The sequence below is a fragment of the Drosophila mauritiana genome, chromosome X (assembly GCF_004382145.1).
Source record: "Drosophila mauritiana strain mau12 chromosome X, ASM438214v1, whole genome shotgun sequence".
Classification (NCBI taxonomy): Eukaryota; Metazoa; Arthropoda; class Insecta; order Diptera; family Drosophilidae; genus Drosophila; species Drosophila mauritiana.
Window position 1 is genome coordinate 16,484,562 of NC_046672.1, and position 17,793 is coordinate 16,502,354.

At 46.1% G+C, this 17,793-nt stretch overlaps 6 protein-coding genes across 6 annotated transcripts; 4 read left to right on the plus strand and 2 right to left on the minus strand.

Moving 5' to 3' along the window:
• Positions 1 to 378: 378 nt before the first annotated feature.
• On the plus strand, positions 379 to 1,434 carry LOC117148196 (40S ribosomal protein S19a). The gene is made up of 3 exons (XM_033315469.1): positions 379 to 457; positions 758 to 828; positions 919 to 1,434. The coding sequence occupies exons 2-3, from the start codon at positions 758 to 760 to the stop codon at positions 1,316 to 1,318; spliced, it is 471 nt and encodes a 156-aa protein (XP_033171360.1). The 5' UTR covers positions 379 to 457; the 3' UTR covers positions 1,319 to 1,434.
• Positions 1,435 to 2,449: 1,015 nt separating this feature from the next.
• On the minus strand, positions 2,450 to 3,026 carry LOC117147118 (probable small nuclear ribonucleoprotein G). Its single transcript, XM_033313886.1, has 3 exons — positions 2,913 to 3,026; positions 2,695 to 2,842; positions 2,450 to 2,631 (listed from the first exon to the last, which is right to left on the minus strand). Exons 1-3 carry the CDS (start codon positions 2,942 to 2,944, stop codon positions 2,581 to 2,583), a joined length of 231 nt encoding a protein of 76 aa, XP_033169777.1. The 5' UTR covers positions 2,945 to 3,026; the 3' UTR covers positions 2,450 to 2,580.
• Positions 3,027 to 3,610: 584 nt separating this feature from the next.
• On the plus strand, positions 3,611 to 12,918 carry LOC117147060 (probable G-protein coupled receptor Mth-like 1). Its single transcript, XM_033313817.1, has 2 exons — positions 3,611 to 6,156; positions 10,398 to 12,918. The coding sequence occupies exon 1, from the start codon at positions 4,127 to 4,129 to the stop codon at positions 6,152 to 6,154; it is 2,028 nt and encodes a 675-aa protein (XP_033169708.1). The 5' UTR covers positions 3,611 to 4,126; the 3' UTR covers positions 6,155 to 6,156; positions 10,398 to 12,918.
• A 915-nt stretch (positions 12,919 to 13,833) lies between these two features.
• Positions 13,834 to 14,453, plus strand: LOC117147858. Its single transcript, XM_033314933.1, has 2 exons — positions 13,834 to 14,107; positions 14,162 to 14,453. The coding sequence occupies exons 1-2, from the start codon at positions 13,955 to 13,957 to the stop codon at positions 14,426 to 14,428; spliced, it is 420 nt and encodes a 139-aa protein (XP_033170824.1). The 5' UTR covers positions 13,834 to 13,954; the 3' UTR covers positions 14,429 to 14,453.
• LOC117147857 lies at positions 14,431 to 15,860 on the plus strand. The gene is made up of 2 exons (XM_033314932.1): positions 14,431 to 14,601; positions 14,662 to 15,860. The coding sequence occupies exons 1-2, from the start codon at positions 14,512 to 14,514 to the stop codon at positions 15,748 to 15,750; spliced, it is 1,179 nt and encodes a 392-aa protein (XP_033170823.1). The 5' UTR covers positions 14,431 to 14,511; the 3' UTR covers positions 15,751 to 15,860.
• LOC117147856 (nuclear envelope integral membrane protein 1) lies at positions 15,798 to 17,627 on the minus strand. The gene is made up of 2 exons (XM_033314931.1): positions 16,758 to 17,627; positions 15,798 to 16,686 (listed from the first exon to the last, which is right to left on the minus strand). The coding sequence occupies exons 1-2, from the start codon at positions 17,493 to 17,495 to the stop codon at positions 16,051 to 16,053; spliced, it is 1,374 nt and encodes a 457-aa protein (XP_033170822.1). The 5' UTR covers positions 17,496 to 17,627; the 3' UTR covers positions 15,798 to 16,050.
• Between the last annotated feature and the right edge of the window lie 166 nt (positions 17,628 to 17,793).

Below are 17,793 nucleotides of genomic sequence, written 5' to 3' on the forward strand. Positions count from 1 at the left end.
CTGGGGATGGTGCTGCGGCAATATCGATTGTCTGCGTCATCGATGGGCCGTTCGTTATTCGATAATCTCGCAAGCTACCTTCATGAATAGTTTTTTCAATTAGCTGCTAACAAATTCTGATATTAATAAATAAAGTGATAAAGCAACTAAATAAATAACTATGTAAATAGCATTGTGCATTTTTAAGCCACATTTAAAATACCCATACGAACATGCATATTTAAACAAATGCCATGTAATATATATTATAATCGTGGTTTCATTCATTTTAAATATTTTTAAAAATACCTATATATTGAACACATACGTTGTTAGAGTATCATTAACCGAAACTTCGATAGTTCGCTGCGCCGACATTCGATTAATCGATACTATCGCTGGTGACTGGACCAGCACTATTAACCGCAGCCAACTTCACGCGCCTTGTTCTTTTTTCCGGTTGACTTTAACGAGAAAGGTTGTGCACGAATTCTTTTCAAGTGAATTATCTTTTTTTTTATGTTTTGAATGGGTGAAATTCAATGAAAGAGCCCACACCAAGTGGCAATTGACACAATGGGCAGGCCGTAAACACGAAAAGACTGCTTTTCTCGAGTTAAAACTCCGGCTGGCAATTTTTTGTTGTGCCCCTGCATGTGTGTGTGCGAGGGAGAGAGAGAAAGAGAGTGTGTCTGTGAGAGAATCGTGGAAATCGCGACAACGTGTTTTTGGCAGCATTTTAATAGATTCCCATCTGTTTTTCCCGTTCTGCCCGCAGATGCCAGGCGTCACAGTGAAGGATATTGACCAGCACGCGGTTACCAAGGCGGTCGCCGTCTTCTTGAAGAAGTGAGTACTGAACATCAAGTATATTTCCACCACATAACCTCACAATCCATTTGTTTATCCCAAAAAAAAAAAAATGAAAAAACCAAATAGGACTGGCAAGTTGAAGGTGCCCGACCAGATGGACATCGTCAAGACCGCCAAATTCAAGGAGCTGGCGCCCTACGATCCCGACTGGTTCTATGTGCGTTGCGCCTCGATCCTGCGCCATCTGTACCACCGCAGTCCCGCTGGAGTCGGTTCGATCACCAAGATCTACGGCGGACGCAAGCGCAACGGTGTCCACCCCTCGCACTTCTGCCGCGCCGCCGACGGTGCTGCCCGCAAGGCTCTGCAGGCCTTGGAGCACGCCCGTTTGGTCGAGAAGCACCCGGACGGTGGTCGCAAACTGAGCTCCATTGGACAGCGTGATCTGGACCGTATTGCTAACCAGATCGTGTTCAAGCAGCGCGATGCCGCCAAGCAGACCGGGCCCCTTGTTATTTCCAAGTAATCACACGGCGCCCCTTCGAATTCTAAAAACACATTTTTAGACTTCTATTGTAAGCGCTTTTTGTTTGCACGAGAGAGATGAGAAAATAAAACCAACCACAATTTGTAAAAGTCTACTAAACATGCGTTCTTCGAATGCTGGAAACATTTTTTATGCGGTCTGCAAACAGGGGAACTGAATAGCTCTTAGCTAAAATAATGAAAAAAATCATCGATTTAGCAGGATGCTGTTCATATTAGTATTATACATGTGCTATGAACTATGTGGTTGTAGAATACAGATATAGTTGGCTTAATTAGCTAGCCTAACTAGCCAATCTATACTTTTCCCAAGCCTTCACAGTGTTCGCATGAGTAAATGGCTTTCCTTCTATCTTTAAACTATCAGTGTCAGTTTGGGATTCTGCCCTTAGAAGGTACATAGTCTTATTAACAATCCATGTGCTAAATAGTTGCTTGCCTTGCAGATATAAACATTTTATATCATACTGCTCATGTGCAATAGCATAGTTAAATATAATTTAGTCATGTGGACTTGTAAGGTTCTTCTTAAGATTTAAATCATTCCCTTTTTGGTGGGACATACAGAGAATGGTGGAGCTATATATATATTGTGTTTTGTTTTCTACTCCATTTTTGAGTTTTGCCAAGTTTTTCTTTAGCGGATGATGAATTTTCTAATATACTTGAAGTTAACTTCTTGCATTAATCGAAAACTAAGAAGTGGTAGCCTTTTATTTGGGCAGCTTTGAAATAAAGTCGATCGAACATTGTTAAAGAAATTCAAAAAGGAATGACCAAAATCTATCAACAAGTAAGGTACTAATAGCCGAATATAAGTTAAATGAACAAAGTCCTTTCACAGCAGAATACAGAAATACAGCAGAATTAAGAAGCCAAGCTGTTGTATAAAATCAAAGGCACACAATTTGATTAGGAAACCAATTATCTGTAAAGCCATCTGTTTGCATTTCGTGAAAAACATATTTCCTAGTCTTGGCGATGCCTTTTAAAGTTGCTATCTTCCGACTGAAGTTCCCATGCAGTAAATCACAAAGTACGCAATATGATTAAATATTAACGACTTATTTTTCAGACTGCCCATATAAATCGTCAGTTCAAAAAGGATAAGTATTTGTTATAGAATTTATTCAAGAGTTTGTGTGTTTCTTCTGACTATGTGCAGCGCATGAATGTTACGGAGCCTTAAGACTAAGCACTACGTCTAACGATGCTCGACGAGATCGGGTTCCGAGGCGGGTGCTAGACCCTGTCCAGGGCCTCCACCATGACGATGCTGTTGCCGCGAATAACCTGGCCAGATGTGAAAAACGAGTGAGTCGGGTAGTTTAAGGCAGGCTATGCTGCGCATCTTACCACCATGCCGATGTTGTTCTTCGTGTTGTCCTTGCACTCCTCCACCGTGTCGTCCAGGACCACGTTCATGAAGGGATCGAAGCCTCGCAAAATGCCGGTCACCGCGCGTCCGCCGTTCAGTTTCAGCATCATGCGCTTGTCCATGTATCTGCAAGTTTTGTTGTATTGTTAATCGCATTTGTGGAACGCTATCTTTTTTACACATGGGTTTCACTTACTTTTTCACCTCTGGGGGATGGGCCTTCGACATTTTGATGGTTTAATTTGCGCAAATCGGGAAAATTAAGTAAAAACGCGGACCACAAGCTAGAGATGTCACTATTGTGTGGAGCGATACTATCGTCTTGGCCACTCGACCAACTGGTCACACTTTTGTGCGGGAAAAATATTTTCCCACAAAATTCGCTGGCTTTTAAGTGCTCACATAAATGAAATTGTTAAATAGCAAATAACATAGGAATTATACTTCTAGATCGCACTATTAAAACATATATACAAGGACTGATAACTGACAGTATTCTATTAATGGGTCAACTTAAAAAAAAAGGGCATATAATCATAGATTATATGAGTTTTTAAACAGGTTGCGCATCTGCATCAATGATTTTTCATTCCTTAGTTGTACAATTTTTATTAACGATTAGTATAAATAAAATTGAAAAAATTATTGATCCTTTGTTTATTTAAGCAATTATGCTTGCTTATATTGATTTTTGAAAAATATGCATTTTCTTCAAATGTTGGCCTGCCTACTTCAGGCAGTGCGAACATACCGCATCAACGCGTTTTGAAGCGGCCGTGTGAAAAGGCTATTTTGTGGTTGGCGCAGATCTGCGCTGCAGTGTGACCCCAGCTGCAGGTATTTCGCCGTCGCACAGGGTCACACTCGCCCAAGCACCCGTATAAAATCCCCGCCCCCCTGATCGACGATAGTATTTCGAAAAAACGCGAGGAAAAGTCTGATGCGCGTTAAAATCGGAGCGCAAATCGTGCACATATTTTTTTTACACACTGCGCGCCGTGCTTACGACTGAAAACGGAGACAGACATAAAAGCCTTGGCGCACTGGCACGCAATGAAAACGCACCGAAATGAATGTGATATTGTGATAAAATACATGATTCGCTGACAACTCTATTTTATATTGAATGCATTCGAGAAATCGAACGCAGCGCAGCGTGTGTTGTTTACTTAACGATTTTCTGTGTTTGTTTGCCCAACTTGCGGAGGTGAAATTCAGCATTTCTGATTTTCCATTTGCCAACGAAAGAGAGGAAAAGTGAAAAGTGCTATCCGACGAAGCGAAACGGAACGCAAATCAAAAGAAAAACAGCATATCCAAAGATATGTGTACATAGCACATAAATTGCAAATTGAGGCCAAGAGACAAGAGAACCTGAAATCCACACAGATCTTGACGAGTGAGCTCACGATGGACAGGAGTCGGAGTAGCAGAGGTGCCAGCAGCAACCAGTTCATCAGGCCATGTGGCCTACTGACGACCGTCATCCTGCTGCATGCGCTGGTGTCGATGAGTTTGGCCATCGAGGAGACGTCGCCACCACCGGCCGCCCCGCCACGGCCATCGCCGCCGCCCACCGTGAAGCTCAACAAGTGCTGCCATTCGGGCGAGTATCTGAACGATGGCACCTGCATCGCCGGCAGCGAAGCCCTGTGGCTGCCCATGGTGTACTTGGTGCAGCAGCAGCGCTTCTTCGAGCCCCATGGCGCCAGTCCGCGATTCCTGAAGTTCCTGCCCAATACAAGACCCAACTGCCGAAAGGATCAGACGACGGAGATCTTCCGCAGCCGCGGAGCCAATGTGATGCTCTTTCCCAATGGCACGCTTTATGTGCGGGAACGCGCTCTGATGGTCCAGCCATCGGACTACTGCGTCGACTGGGAGGTGGCCGTCGTCTGCTTGGACAGTCCGCCGACCAACGCTGTGGAGGATCCCGATTACGCAGCCAATCCCCTCGTGCAGCAGGAGCCGCCCAAGGCCAGCCTGCGACTGAGCAAGTGCTGCGGCAAGTGGGGCAGCTATAACACGCAGCTCCAGAACTGCGATCTGCAGCCCAACCATCAGGCAGCCGTCGATGGACTGCTGCGTCTGTCGCCACAGCTACCCGAGGGCAGCTATCAGACCAGCTACGGCCTGCCCGACTGTGGCCAACCCGGTGGCTACTCCATCGCCGGGGATTGGCAGGATGCCAAGCTGGATCGGAACACGGCCATGCTCCAGTTGCCGCACAAGAACCTCAGCGCCGGGCAATACTGCCTGGAGCACACGCAGCGCGAGGGCGAGGTGAAGATCATAGCCTGCCAGCATTTGTTTAGCTCCGCGGCAGGAGCCGGCACCCACGAGGGCTCCATTGGAGGCACCATCGAGCAGGCCAATGGCCAGAATCTGCAGAAGGCCGTCCTGACTGGCGGCATACTTGTGTCCATTGTCTTTCTGTCCGCCACTTTGGTGGCCGGCTTCCTGCTGCCCGCTGTGCATCATGCGCTTCATTGGCGCTGCCAAATTTGCTATGTCACCTGCCTGCTATTCGGCAAAATCCTGCTGGCCGTCGAGGAGCTGAGCTCCAGCCTGCAGCCGGGCAGTGCCGCCTGCCATACGCTTGCTATCACCATGCAGTTCTTCTTTCTGGCCGCCTTCTTTTGGCTGAACACCATGTGCTTCAACATCTGGTGGACGTTCCGGGACTTTCGGCCCAGTTCGCTGGAACGCAATCAGGAGGCACTGCGTCGCTATCTGTACTCCCTGTACGCGTGGGGCGGTCCGCTGCTTATCACCTTCGTCGCCGCCTGCGTGGATCAGCTGCCGGAGACGACGCTACTGCGTCCGGGATTCGGACAGCTCTACTGCTGGTTCGACAATCGCAACCTCTCCATCTTCGCCTACTTCTACGGACCCATTGGCCTGCTGCTGTGCGCCAACATAGCGCTCTTCGTGTCCACCACCCATCAGTTGACGTGCGGCCTGTGGAAGCGGGACGATGTCAAGTCCTCCTCGGAGAAGTCCGCCCTGGGACGCGTCTGCCTGAAGCTGGTCGTCGTCATGGGCGTCACCTGGATAGCGGACATTCTGTCCTGGCTGGTGGGTGGACCACATGGCGTATGGTTCTTCACCGACCTGATCAACGCCCTGCAAGGCGTCTTCATCTTCATCGTGGTTGGCTGCCAGCCGCAGGTGTGGACCGCCTGCCGCAGGATCTTCTGTCCGCGATTGCGTCATGACATCACCAATACGACCAACGGTGTCCAGCACTCGAGCAGCTCGCAGGGCTTGCCCTCGTTGGCTGGCGGCACGGAGATTACCCAGAACACCACCACCACCACGACGACGACCACCACGACCACCAGCCACAAGCCCAGCAGTCCGGCGGAGGATGAGGTACCGGAGAAGGCTCCCATTGCCCCCGCCGCACCCATCATCAAAATGGAGACCATTTGCTAAACGTGAGTTGAACACCCGATAGCCAGTGAAGTGTGCTTGTGAAGAGATAGCTCTGTTTGCCAGCGCGCAAACAAAGCGCCTGCTGTTCCCACTCCCAACGCAGTTTGCCAAGTGGCTTACAAAACGCGGCTTTAAGCACACACACACTTGCTGATAGACTTATCGGCCTTAATGGGCTTTAGGGCCCAGCCGGGAATGCAAAGTATCTCAATGAGCTGGCTGGCTGGCTGGCTGACTGGCTGTTTGCCCGCCGGTTACGCCATGCATCGCAGCAGTTCGATCCTATAAAGTGCACGTATGAACAGGTGGGGCCACTTCAATATCACTAAGCAGCTTTAGCTTCAATAGACTTCAATCGGCGGAAGGTGGAGCAGAAACATTGTTTGGGCTTTGGGGTTATTAGTCCGCTTGCAGAACACCAAGAATCTAAGTTTCTTATTAAGTTTTAGTCTTTCAAAGGGGGTCTTAAATTAACCCGAAAATGATTTAGAATCCGTGTAAATTGGATGTATCAACACATTAGCTGAATTTTCCGGTATATAACCAAAAATGTCGGCTGATTATCACATATATGTGTGTCGGAGAAGATAGTGTGATAATTGCGCTGTCTGTGGACTTAACCCAAATACCAATGATGTACTCACAAAAATGTGGAAACAAATAGGAGGAAACCCCGAATTTGTCATGGAAATAGTGTGTGTTTGCGCTGACAACTTTCGAGAACCAACCACCAATATGAAGATAAAAAAAAGAAACTAGTTTGGTTTTCTAGGGGGAAAACGAGGCGAACTTTTCAATTCAAAACCTTTGGAGTTTCATTCAATTGGGTAAGTGTCCTTTTTGGGCCATGTCCGTTGGAAAATACCCTGCTCTATAGGACACTATTCGTCTCACCCCCCATGTGGACTATACGCTATCCAGATGAATTTTAAGGGTTCGAGATTTCCTGTGCGGCTGGCTGCTACCTGGAGCGTTTTTCCAACCAGGCGCCGGGTGGAAAAGTCTAGCACGTTTTTACTTTTCCCATTTCGTTTTATGGTTTTATATGGGGGGAATTTACGTAGGGTGCGAAGATGGTCCTACGATGGTCAGTGGTGGCCGGATGACCATATTCCATTTGCATGACCGAAACTGCTTTACAACATGCGCCAAGTTTACGATTTCGCGTGCAGCACTTGAGTTCGAGAATGGTCATAAAGATGAAAATGTTGCCGCTGTGCCGTTATGTTTTTCATCGGAAAACTCTGACGCCGGGCCGGGCGAATTCGATTTTCGAATTTCCTGTCCGATTTTCACATTTCCACATGGCCATAAAGTAATCAGCGCAACCCTTGACACACACGCAAGCGAAGATAATGGAAATCGTAGCTGGCATCCGTATCGGCTGGATCCAAAAATGTGTGTGCTCTGTGTGCTGAACCCGAAAGGGAAAATCGAGTTTGAATTGGACTCACCGGCGACGATGGTGATGGTGATGGTGATAAGCACACAACACAACATATCGTCTTGTTTGGATTTCGGCCTATTTACTTATTTACTTGTTACTTTGTTAGTTTGGTCGCCTCAAGTGGTCTTGACACATCCCAAATGATCCAATGCCAGACATGCGGACAGGTCTCGAAATCTACTACTATCTAAAAAGCAAACCTAGCTCGGAGCTCATAAAGTTTTGAAAAACTATAATTCCGTTTTCGAGCACTAAAAAATAGGGCAACTTGAAATAGCATTAAACTGACTGCTTAATGTTCCAATGAAAAGATAAGGATTTAACAATTAAAAAAACTGTTCATTTTATGTACTGCATGTTGATAGCAACATTAGTTTAGGAAACTAATCAATGAAGTCTGTTTTTTCTATATGAACAACAAATGCTGCTTTGTTTAGGCCATGTTTGTGTTATTAGAGCCGCAGAACATTGGTTTGCATTGTACGCAGGCGTATAGAAAATGTGTAATTACTTCAGTTTGTAACATTTTCGAATGTGACAGCTGCTGGTGGCAGTTAATTCTGTGCCCTCGCGTTTTATTGTCTGTTACTTTTGAATTTTTCTTTTCTTTTCGGCCCTGATCGCGTCATACTTTTTTGGGATCCGTGTCTGTCCGTCCGGGTGAACAGATGTGCTGTCTGCCGTTCGCTTGTGTGTAGGTCCGTGTTGGAATCAGAGGTTTCGCCCCAAACGAAAGAGAAAACAAAACAAACACTGGGTTTTTGGCCCATGGGCTCATTCGATGGGATTGCGCAACCGAGTTAAATGGCCTGGCCCCTGAAAAGCTGAAACCCAAAAACAGAAATATGAAATCTTAAATCTGGAAGTCTGAAATTGTGGCTGGCACACGCAATACTCGTAATCGGACTGAAAAAGGGGCAGTCAGTCGCCTCAAAACTGTGACCTGCATGCGTTTGCCAACTGCCAACTGCAAACTGCAACTGCAACTTCGAAGGCACAACGAAATGCATCTGCAACTGCAACTGCAGCTGCCGTGCCATTTGTGTTCATCTGCATAATCCCAGAGCAGCGTGTCCACGTCACGCTCATCACAACGCGACGGTGCAAAAATGCAGCGAAATTGGAGTGGCGGTTGCGGGGAGGAGGGGGAGCCTTGCTCGTTTGTCAACTGAAATGGTCCAGATGCACAATGCAACGGCGGGAAGATGCGGCAGGAATGCACTGCAATCGATGCAGCAATGCGTTTTGAGCTATCATGGGATCAGATGGGGTCACATCAGTGGGAAAATGCTAACTCTATGGGCTAAAACCAGTTGGGAATTAAAGCTAAGCTGATTTGCAATACTATTTATTAAAGAGCTACCAAATTTAGCCGGGCAAATACTTTTCCTACGGAAAAATGATTGTGCCATAAACTAAAAACGAAAGTTTTCCTACACTTACTTTTGGCATCGCGCAAAAAACAGTTTTCCTACACTTACTTTTGGCATCGCCCAAAAAACACTTTCTTTCATTAGCCATTTCACTGATTATCTTGTTTGGTAACCAAGCGGAGTAATCATCATAAGCACACAGCGTTAAACTATTCAGCTATTTCCAGCTTGTTGAGAGAACTAAAAGCTCGGACACGCTTGAGTTCCACTTTGTATCTCCATGAAGCATTTAATAATTAAGTGATTTCGCTTATTGTTCTATTATTTATTAGCGCATTACCTAATTGTTTGACACGACGAAACACGAAGTGATTACTAATTTCATAGAATGCCAGTGACCCATGCTCGTTGGCATTTCGATTAGATAATATTCCCAGTTGCATGAAATATAAATATATAGATTGTTTCTGAACGTGACCTGTACTTCCTATTGAAAATGAATCTTGGCAGTGTTTTTTCGTATCTGGGTCAGCTTTTATCTGCCTAGTTCGCTGACATTTTAAAGTTTGCAACACTTGGCAGCGTAATGAATTCCTTCCTGTTGACTCCACCACGCAAATTGGCACAAATTTCGCAGTAAGAATACTTAATGTCCAACTCCAGACGCAATCGCAGCGGCACACGCACACATGCTCTGCGTTCATTTGAGTTTAGCGGCAATTCTTAATTTGAACGTTCTGCAGTTTTTCAACTTATAATTGCACTCTGGCCCATTTACATTTTACGCAGGGCATTATTTTTTTTTAATTTGTGCCTGCTACGTCGGTCGACATCGGATTCCTCGTTGGAGGCCGAAGGAAGCAAAGCGGGGGCATTGTTGTCATGCATCCACAGTTGCGGTTAATGCAATAGCTCTGCTGGATAATAATTACCTCGGTCCTTGAATGTTGTGAAAATATCTTTGCAGTTCCTACAAGCATAGCATTGCGTTTGGTACATGAATTTCAATTGGCCAATAATAAGTATTTCATCTGGCAGCAGTTCACACCTCAAATCATATCGTAAATGCCAACTTTTCGCAAGAATTTCAAATCAAAATAAATCTCAGAATTCCTGATTACGCGATGCCTGGAAATATAAACAGATCATGAGTAATACGCAAATGTTTCAGCTGAGAAAAATGAAAAGAACAAAGTTTTCGCTAAAGGTATTTAGAAAGGTAGTTAACTTTTATTTCTCTCTGGTATTTTGAAACAATGCTTTCCTAGCAGTGTAAACTAAGACTGCAAGTCCATGAACTAAAGCCCTTTTCAACACTGCTTCTAAGTACTAATATCTTGAGTGCACTGTACCCACATGTGCACGCATATCATATGAAAATTTGTACTTATTTGTGCCCCTCTTCTTTCTTATTTTTTTGCAGACAACTGAGACGACGAGCGACAATGCGAAAGCCAGGCCCGGATACAAAAGTCCAGACCTCGAGCGAGCGAAATAATGGCAATGGGCAGCTCAGAAATAAGAAAGAAAGAATGGAAAAAACACGAAAAAATACGCTGCCAAAGCTGGAGTTTCGAGACGAGAGCGGCACACACTTGCGCAATCGCGGCAACAAAACCAAGCTGACCAGCTAATTGTGCGAGTGTACGAGCGAATGAGTGTGTGTGTGTGTGTGCAAGCGACTTGCGCGTGATTTTGAAATCGGCCAACAACCGCTGGCGAACAAAACGTACTCAGTATGCCAGTATTCAACTTCAATTTAAGCCAGCGCACAAAAGAAACGTATTATTTTATTCATCATCATCATCATAATCGCATAGCATCGCATCGCATCGCAGAATAACGGTAAAGCAGTTCGGGTCACATTAACACGTTCTAATTGGACACTCCGGTCAGTGTTGCGAAATGGAATGTGCAGCAAACGAAACAGGAATTCAGCCTAGACAAAACAAAGCAGCGCTATTGTGGCTCTTTCTTTCATTTAAGCACTTTTAGCCAACAGAAATAAAAACAAGAGGGCTTTATGTGTGTGCCTGTCTTCATTCTGTATGTATGTGTGTGGCAACCACAAGGAATTTTCTGTTGAGGCACTTTTGTTGTTTAGTTTAGATCGCGTTGCTCTGCTTTTGTTTCTGACTCAAATCTCAAGTGTGAGAAAAACAGCAGGCGCACCACACACAAACACACACACACCCATGCATGCACATATCGGATGTTTAACATTTAAATTAGCTGCTTCTGATTGGCATTACTCGTATGACACTGCTTGCATCCAGTTCTTTATTCGTGCGCGTGTGTGTGTGTGTGTCTTTGACGTTTTTATTGCCTAATCACTTTTTTTATTTGCACTTTACTGCGAGAATACTGGACGAAAACCGCTGACTGGAACTATTTTTATGTTTGCCCCATAATGTTTTTCAACCGAAAAATGTTTGTATATTTTTTTACGTCTAGTGTAAACAATTGAAATTTATTTACTTCAGGGCATAAACAAAATCGTTATACACACACTTTTGATAGGCGGAAACAATCAAATTGATCATCGAAAGTTCAACGATACGCAGCGATCAAGGTTAAATGGTTCAAAATGAAAGCGCGCTAAATTTAACAATGATAAAGCGGTGCATACACACACACACACATGTGCATTTGTCAATGCTTACGGGCAAGCAGTGCAGTTGTCCTGCATCCTGTTTAGGAACTCCAAATTTGAGATGTATTCCCCCCCATTACAAACGTATTTTTATGTATTTTAGCTCTTGAAAACGCAGAAACTACAATGCAGTACAATTATTATTTCTCTTAATATTTATTTAATTTTTTTTTGTAATTAACTAATATTAATTTATTGCTCAAGTTACGATGGCACGTCCAACGTGCTTGAGTGGCAATTGTATTATGTAGTAGAACTTCCAAAGTGTTCAGGCCAAAAGTAATTCTCCCCGAACTAAAGAGCGATCGTACTGAGAAGCTGGTAGGAGTCGAGTGATTATCTATATATATATTTATATATATATATATTTTTACATTTGTGTACATATTACTGCGTATTTTCTATGTAGCTTATTTAGTTATCTTGATGTAAGCAACGAATCGAATATGAAATTATCGAATGACTGAGACAAAGGCAGCGAATACTTTACACCAACATAGATTTTACATTTTGATACTAACTATTAACTATTGACCATTGTATATAAAAGTATTTTGTACACACGCTATTGGCTAAGCAATTCATATAAAATATATATACATTTAAATTAAAATGTGCATAAACAACGATTGTTAACTCGAATCCCTGTAACTCCACAACGAATAGCCACTAAGTCTTAGTCGTTATACACACCACACCCATAGATGTTAGGAACCTACGAACAAGCAGACTATTATTAACTAAATCGGAAACTTTAACTAAATCACTAAAACAAGCGAACAAGTCTGCAAGGCAAGGCAAAAGGCCCACTAAGTCAGCTGCTCCACGCCCTCAGAAGCCAATTTCGAACGATTTCCCTCGAGAGGAAGAGTATTTTAACGTTAATTATCATATAATGTATGGCATTCGTAAGGAATATATCAATAAATCGCTTTTGGAGGCGTCCGCATGCCCCTCGATCCGTCGCCTCTGTTTGCTATTAATTTATGGCGCAGAGCGCGGGAACATTTTATAGATAAACATGCGGAACAAAATTGTCTGAAATGGCAATTAAATGAAACCGAAACTGAAACTTGGCATAAATGTGCAGCTACATAGATATATAGGATAGATATAGATATACGCCAGATACCCCGATATTCACAACAATACACCCGCAATAGTATAAATAGTATAAACACGAATAACGATGGCAGCAAATGGGTATTGCCATTGAGCAAACCACCACTGAACTATTTATATTTACATAGCGTACAATAAAGCTTTTTGGCAAATATCAATTGAAACCGAACAAACCAAACAAAGAACCAGCTAATAGCGAATGTCTTTCAATTGGTGGCCGACTCATCAGGGTTGCTCCTGCGGATTGGCATTGCGGCAATGGTGACCCACTTCGGGCTGCGATGACTCCAAGTGGATTAAACCTTTGTCGTCGTGGGACTGGAACCACAATCTTCTTCTATCGCCGCCTCCAGCTGTTTGGCCACTTATCCCCTTTTGTATGCAAATTAGCCACTGGCACAGTGGGTCTCACACGTGCATTTGCTGGGTATAATTGATACTTCAGGACGTGGACTTGCTTAACTGCAAGAATGCATGATTATACTCGATTTGAAGTATTCTGCCTTCTTTGGTGCTAATATTTTGTATGAAATGTAACTTTGATTTAGATTCCATGGTGTGGCTTGCATTTACAGTTTGTGGTGCAATCGACCTTTAAGGCGGAAAAACCGGTTAAATATTTCAAATACGCCGGCGTATTCAATTCAGTGGCACAGTCATCACGTCTGCAAATAGCAAAATAAATAAACGAAGTGTGATGCGAGAAAATCGCTGAGCATGCATATTGGCTATGTTACTGACCCAAAATTGTGATTAAGTCGTTTGCCTACGGAATGAATCAGCACGGGAAAGTTTTTCATTTCGAAACTGAAATTCAATTTAAAATGAACCGTTCAAAAAAGGCACAGTTAAATTAATGCTTTTTATTTTATGGTGCTGAATTCTTTGCTTTCAATTGATGTGTAGTTGGTATAAATTGCAGCATTTAAAGCTTTTAAAATAAATGGGTATTTCTTTTATTTAATATTCGATTTGAAAATAGATGGTAGATGTAACATAGCAAACACATACGTTGTCAATTTAGAAATTCAAATATCCCGCCGAAAGTGTTGTAAAGTGTCACATTACATGGCCACATCTATCGGTGTCACCAACCGTACCGCTTCGCAAATGCATTCTGTCATACTACGGTTACGGTATTGGATGTTAAACTATCGATTTCCGATAGGTATGGAATAACGACATTTTTTGACATATACCGCCTCATGTTATCGAAAGTTGTGTTAAAATCAAAAGGAGTCACATTAAATTTGTTTAAATACGTCGCTGGTTACCGTTTCATTATGGAGAACAACAATGATCTAAGAGGAGTGGACCTGGGCCTATCTCGAGCTGATATGTTGGAACAGCTCGAAAAAGTGACTTGTTAATTTAAATTAAGACATAAGACAATATTTTTAATACATTTTCAGAGACTAATATTTCCGCCCGCCGGCAAGGATATGACGCTGGAACGTCTGGAGGATATCTATCGCACTTTCATAGTTTTCAAGCCCAAGGGAGAGCGCAAGCAGCGCATTCCAAGCCCCAATCCCGATTTCAATAACAATTCCAATTCCTTCGAAATAGAGCAGCTTTCGGAGCGCATCAAGTCGGTTGTCATAGTGGGACAGAAACGAGCGCATGGTGAGAAAAATAGCGACGACCAAGCCAAGCAAATCAAGATTGACCAGTACTGACCCCATGCTGATTGGCGATAACACAAATGGAGGCAACAATGGCTTTCCAATCACACTCCCAGCTCGACCAGTAGACAAACAAGATGATCCAGCTGATCCACTTGCTTCTGTGTACTATTCCAATCGTTGTGGGCGAGGTTCTGCCCCTGCAACTCGATTTGGACAACAGTCAAGTCTGACAGACCACCGAGCTAAACATAAATAAAACAAATAACACTCGGCTTATATCTTAGATTACCCTACGGCGAAGCGCCAGTCGCGGTGACAAGCTGCAAGTGTTCCACAGCATCTGGGGCGCCATTCGCTCCGACTTCGCCACCGATACGGACAAGGTAAAAGGGCTGTACAGCCAGCTGGGCGGGTTTGTTCGCGACGAGGTGCAGTGCAGCAGCGGCTCCACGGGTCGATCTGCCTGCGAACTGCAGCAGGAGGTGCGACGCCACCTGCGGACCCTCATGGCCCAGCGGCTGGCCAATCTGCTGAACGCCGAGGAGAGCATTCAGACGTACGGCATGTACATAGCGGCCAGTGTGGAGCCCGCCCTGGTCAGGGACATTCTGGTGCACGCCATCGAGGACGTGTACTTCCATCGCCCGCTGGAGAAGCTGGTCCAGCAGCTGGAGCAACTGTACGCGGATCGCGACGAGGTCAGCTTCCGCACGATGATCGAGGCGCAGTTGGCGCTCTTCTGGCGCTATCAGGCCATGCAGGACAGCAGCGAGGCGTTCCTGTTCAACGTGGCGCACATGGTCAGCAAGATCCGGAGCCATCACATGTACGCCAGCGTGGACGGGGGTCTGCAGAAGCGAGTGGAGGCACTGGGACAGCGTCTGCCGCCCGTTCTAGGCCTGCTCTTCGATCCGCAGGGCTTCTGCCTGCTGAGCCGCTCCGATCGCGAGTACATCTATACGACCATAACGGACGAGTGGAACTACGGCCTGAATGGGCGGCAGGTGTTCTCCTGGCGCGAGAAGAACTTCACCGATTCCGCGGGTCTGACACGCGCCTTCGTCCAGGAGCAGCACTCCACGCCGCTCTTCACGCTGCGTAGCGAGCTCTTCAAGTGGTACTACTTTGTGGATCCCAGCGAGGGCAATCGCTTGGCCGCCCTGCGCTCCGGCAGTCCCAGCTCCTCGACCAGCACCTGGACCATCGCCTACGCGGGGGACGCACTCATCTTCCGGCAGCGCGACCTCACGCTCTGTGCCGCCGAGAAGTTCGACGACGACCGCCGTCTGGTGAAGATGCTGCCCGGGCAGATGCACACGCCGCCATCGGAGGCTTGCCAGTGGCTGCCGATCGCCTGTGCTCCGCCAAAGTGAGCGGGATGGCTGTACCCTGGAATGTGCGCAACAAAGAAACTTGTGCGTAAGTGTATAAGTGCATTTATTCCTAGCCAGTCATGAACAATTAAATATATCTTTTATAATAATTTGTGTTTCCGTTCAGTCTGAAAGTGATTATTAACAAACACATGTTACAAAACGACACAGTATGGAACGCGGTGGGCCGTTGAACACAACATGCACTCTGCAATGGTTTGAACTTAGCCTAATCAGTGTTTACCCTTTGGTTGAGCTGCTCGGCGGTTACTGCACCGCTTGCCGAATGTCCACCTCCTGCTAGAAGAACTCCTCCTCCTCGCTCTCATCTGGCTCCGAGTCGCAGGCGGCCTGTTGATGGCGGAACCGCGAGTTGGGCAGCGGTATGTTGACACGGTGGCGCGAAAGACCAGCCAACGGACGATAGTACATGCTGTAATGCACATACTCCTCGGGTTTATTCTCGCGGTTATCCACGAGTGCCTCCTCGAGCGCCGCATCCATGGACTCCTCGACGGTGCGCGAGTGGTCCTCGATCTCCTCGTCGTCCAGATGCGGTGCTCCATTGGCGAACGAGGCGAAGCGCACGGGATCACGCAGTTTGCTCATCATCGCCCACTGCTTGCACTCCGGACTGTTGACGTACTGGCGCAGGTCCGCCAGCGATTTCGAGGTCACCACGGCCGTCTGCTCCTCGTACTCCTCCTGGGTGAGCATGCGCCTCTTTGGCGGAAAGCGGCGGCGGTACATGGTCTTGATCTGGTTCGCCCACGAACTGGGGAAGTAGTGGGCCGCAAAGACCAGCACCATGATCAAGGCCACGGCGCTGGTGTACCAGCTGCTTAAGTAAACCATGAAGCCGCCTATGGCCTGCAGCACCCACATGACAATGGTTTGCGAGCGAGGATTCTTGGGCGGACCAATGCGATAGCAGATCTGTAGAACAATCGAGGCAATCGGCTGGGGTTAGTTAATCACAATGGCTGGAATATCAAGTGGTTACGTACCAGGAACGAGATCAGTCCGGTGACCACCAGATACCACAGCAAATGGTCGCGGTAGGTGATCAGGATCAGACGCAGATTGTTCGCCAGCTGCTTGAGCACATAGAAGCCAAGGGTCCAGCCGCCAATTAGTACGCCACACACCATGGAACGGCGCGGAAACAGTTTGGCTGTGAAATAGACGATCACCAGCAGGGAGGCGCATATGCCGCCGGAAATCCCGGCCAGATAGTAGAAAACACTGTTCTTGGCCAGCCGCTGGGCGCTCAAGAAGATCACTATGCCGCCGGCGAACAGTGAGAGACGCCACAGATCCAGCGGAATGCTGTTTAGCATAACGGTGTACGCCTGGCGGGAGGAAATCCCGATGCACTGCTGATCGAAGGGCGAGAGCTGCAGGAGCTGGCGCTTCTGCGCGAACAGGGTGATGCTAAACAGCGATTGCTTGTCCTCGTAGTGCTGCATCACCTCCTCCGGCGTCTTGCCGCCGTACTGGGAGTAATCATCGCTCCCGATGCCCAGGATGAACTCCACCGTCTCGAAGAGACTTGACACAGTGTGCCGCTTACCCGGATAGCAGAACGTGCGCAGAGTCTGCGGTCCCAAGAAGTTCTCCGACAAATTTATGTAGGTGCCCGGCGTCAGGTAGGCAACGTCCGAGCGAGCCGAATTGCCAGGAATAGCCGATGCGAAAAATCCAGCCACGGTCAGCATCGCTAGTTTAAATCCTGCCGACTGCATTATGACCGGTTGCAATGGCGTTAGTCTTATCAATAAGTGCTTTCAGTCTGTTGCTTTCGCCAGACGTTCGTTTGTTATTATTCTTCACTTGCTTATGCTTGATGCTTGATGCTAACTCTACTTCGAGGAATGGTTTATGTCCTCACTCACGACGGGACGGGTAACGTAGTAACGTAAGAAAATGTATCGATAGGTGTGTGACCTACTATCTTATCTGCGCTATTGTGATTCCAAATTTGTGACTTACCATTTAAATGTTGCTTATTTATTCCCTTTGGAATACTTTGCAGGAAAACGC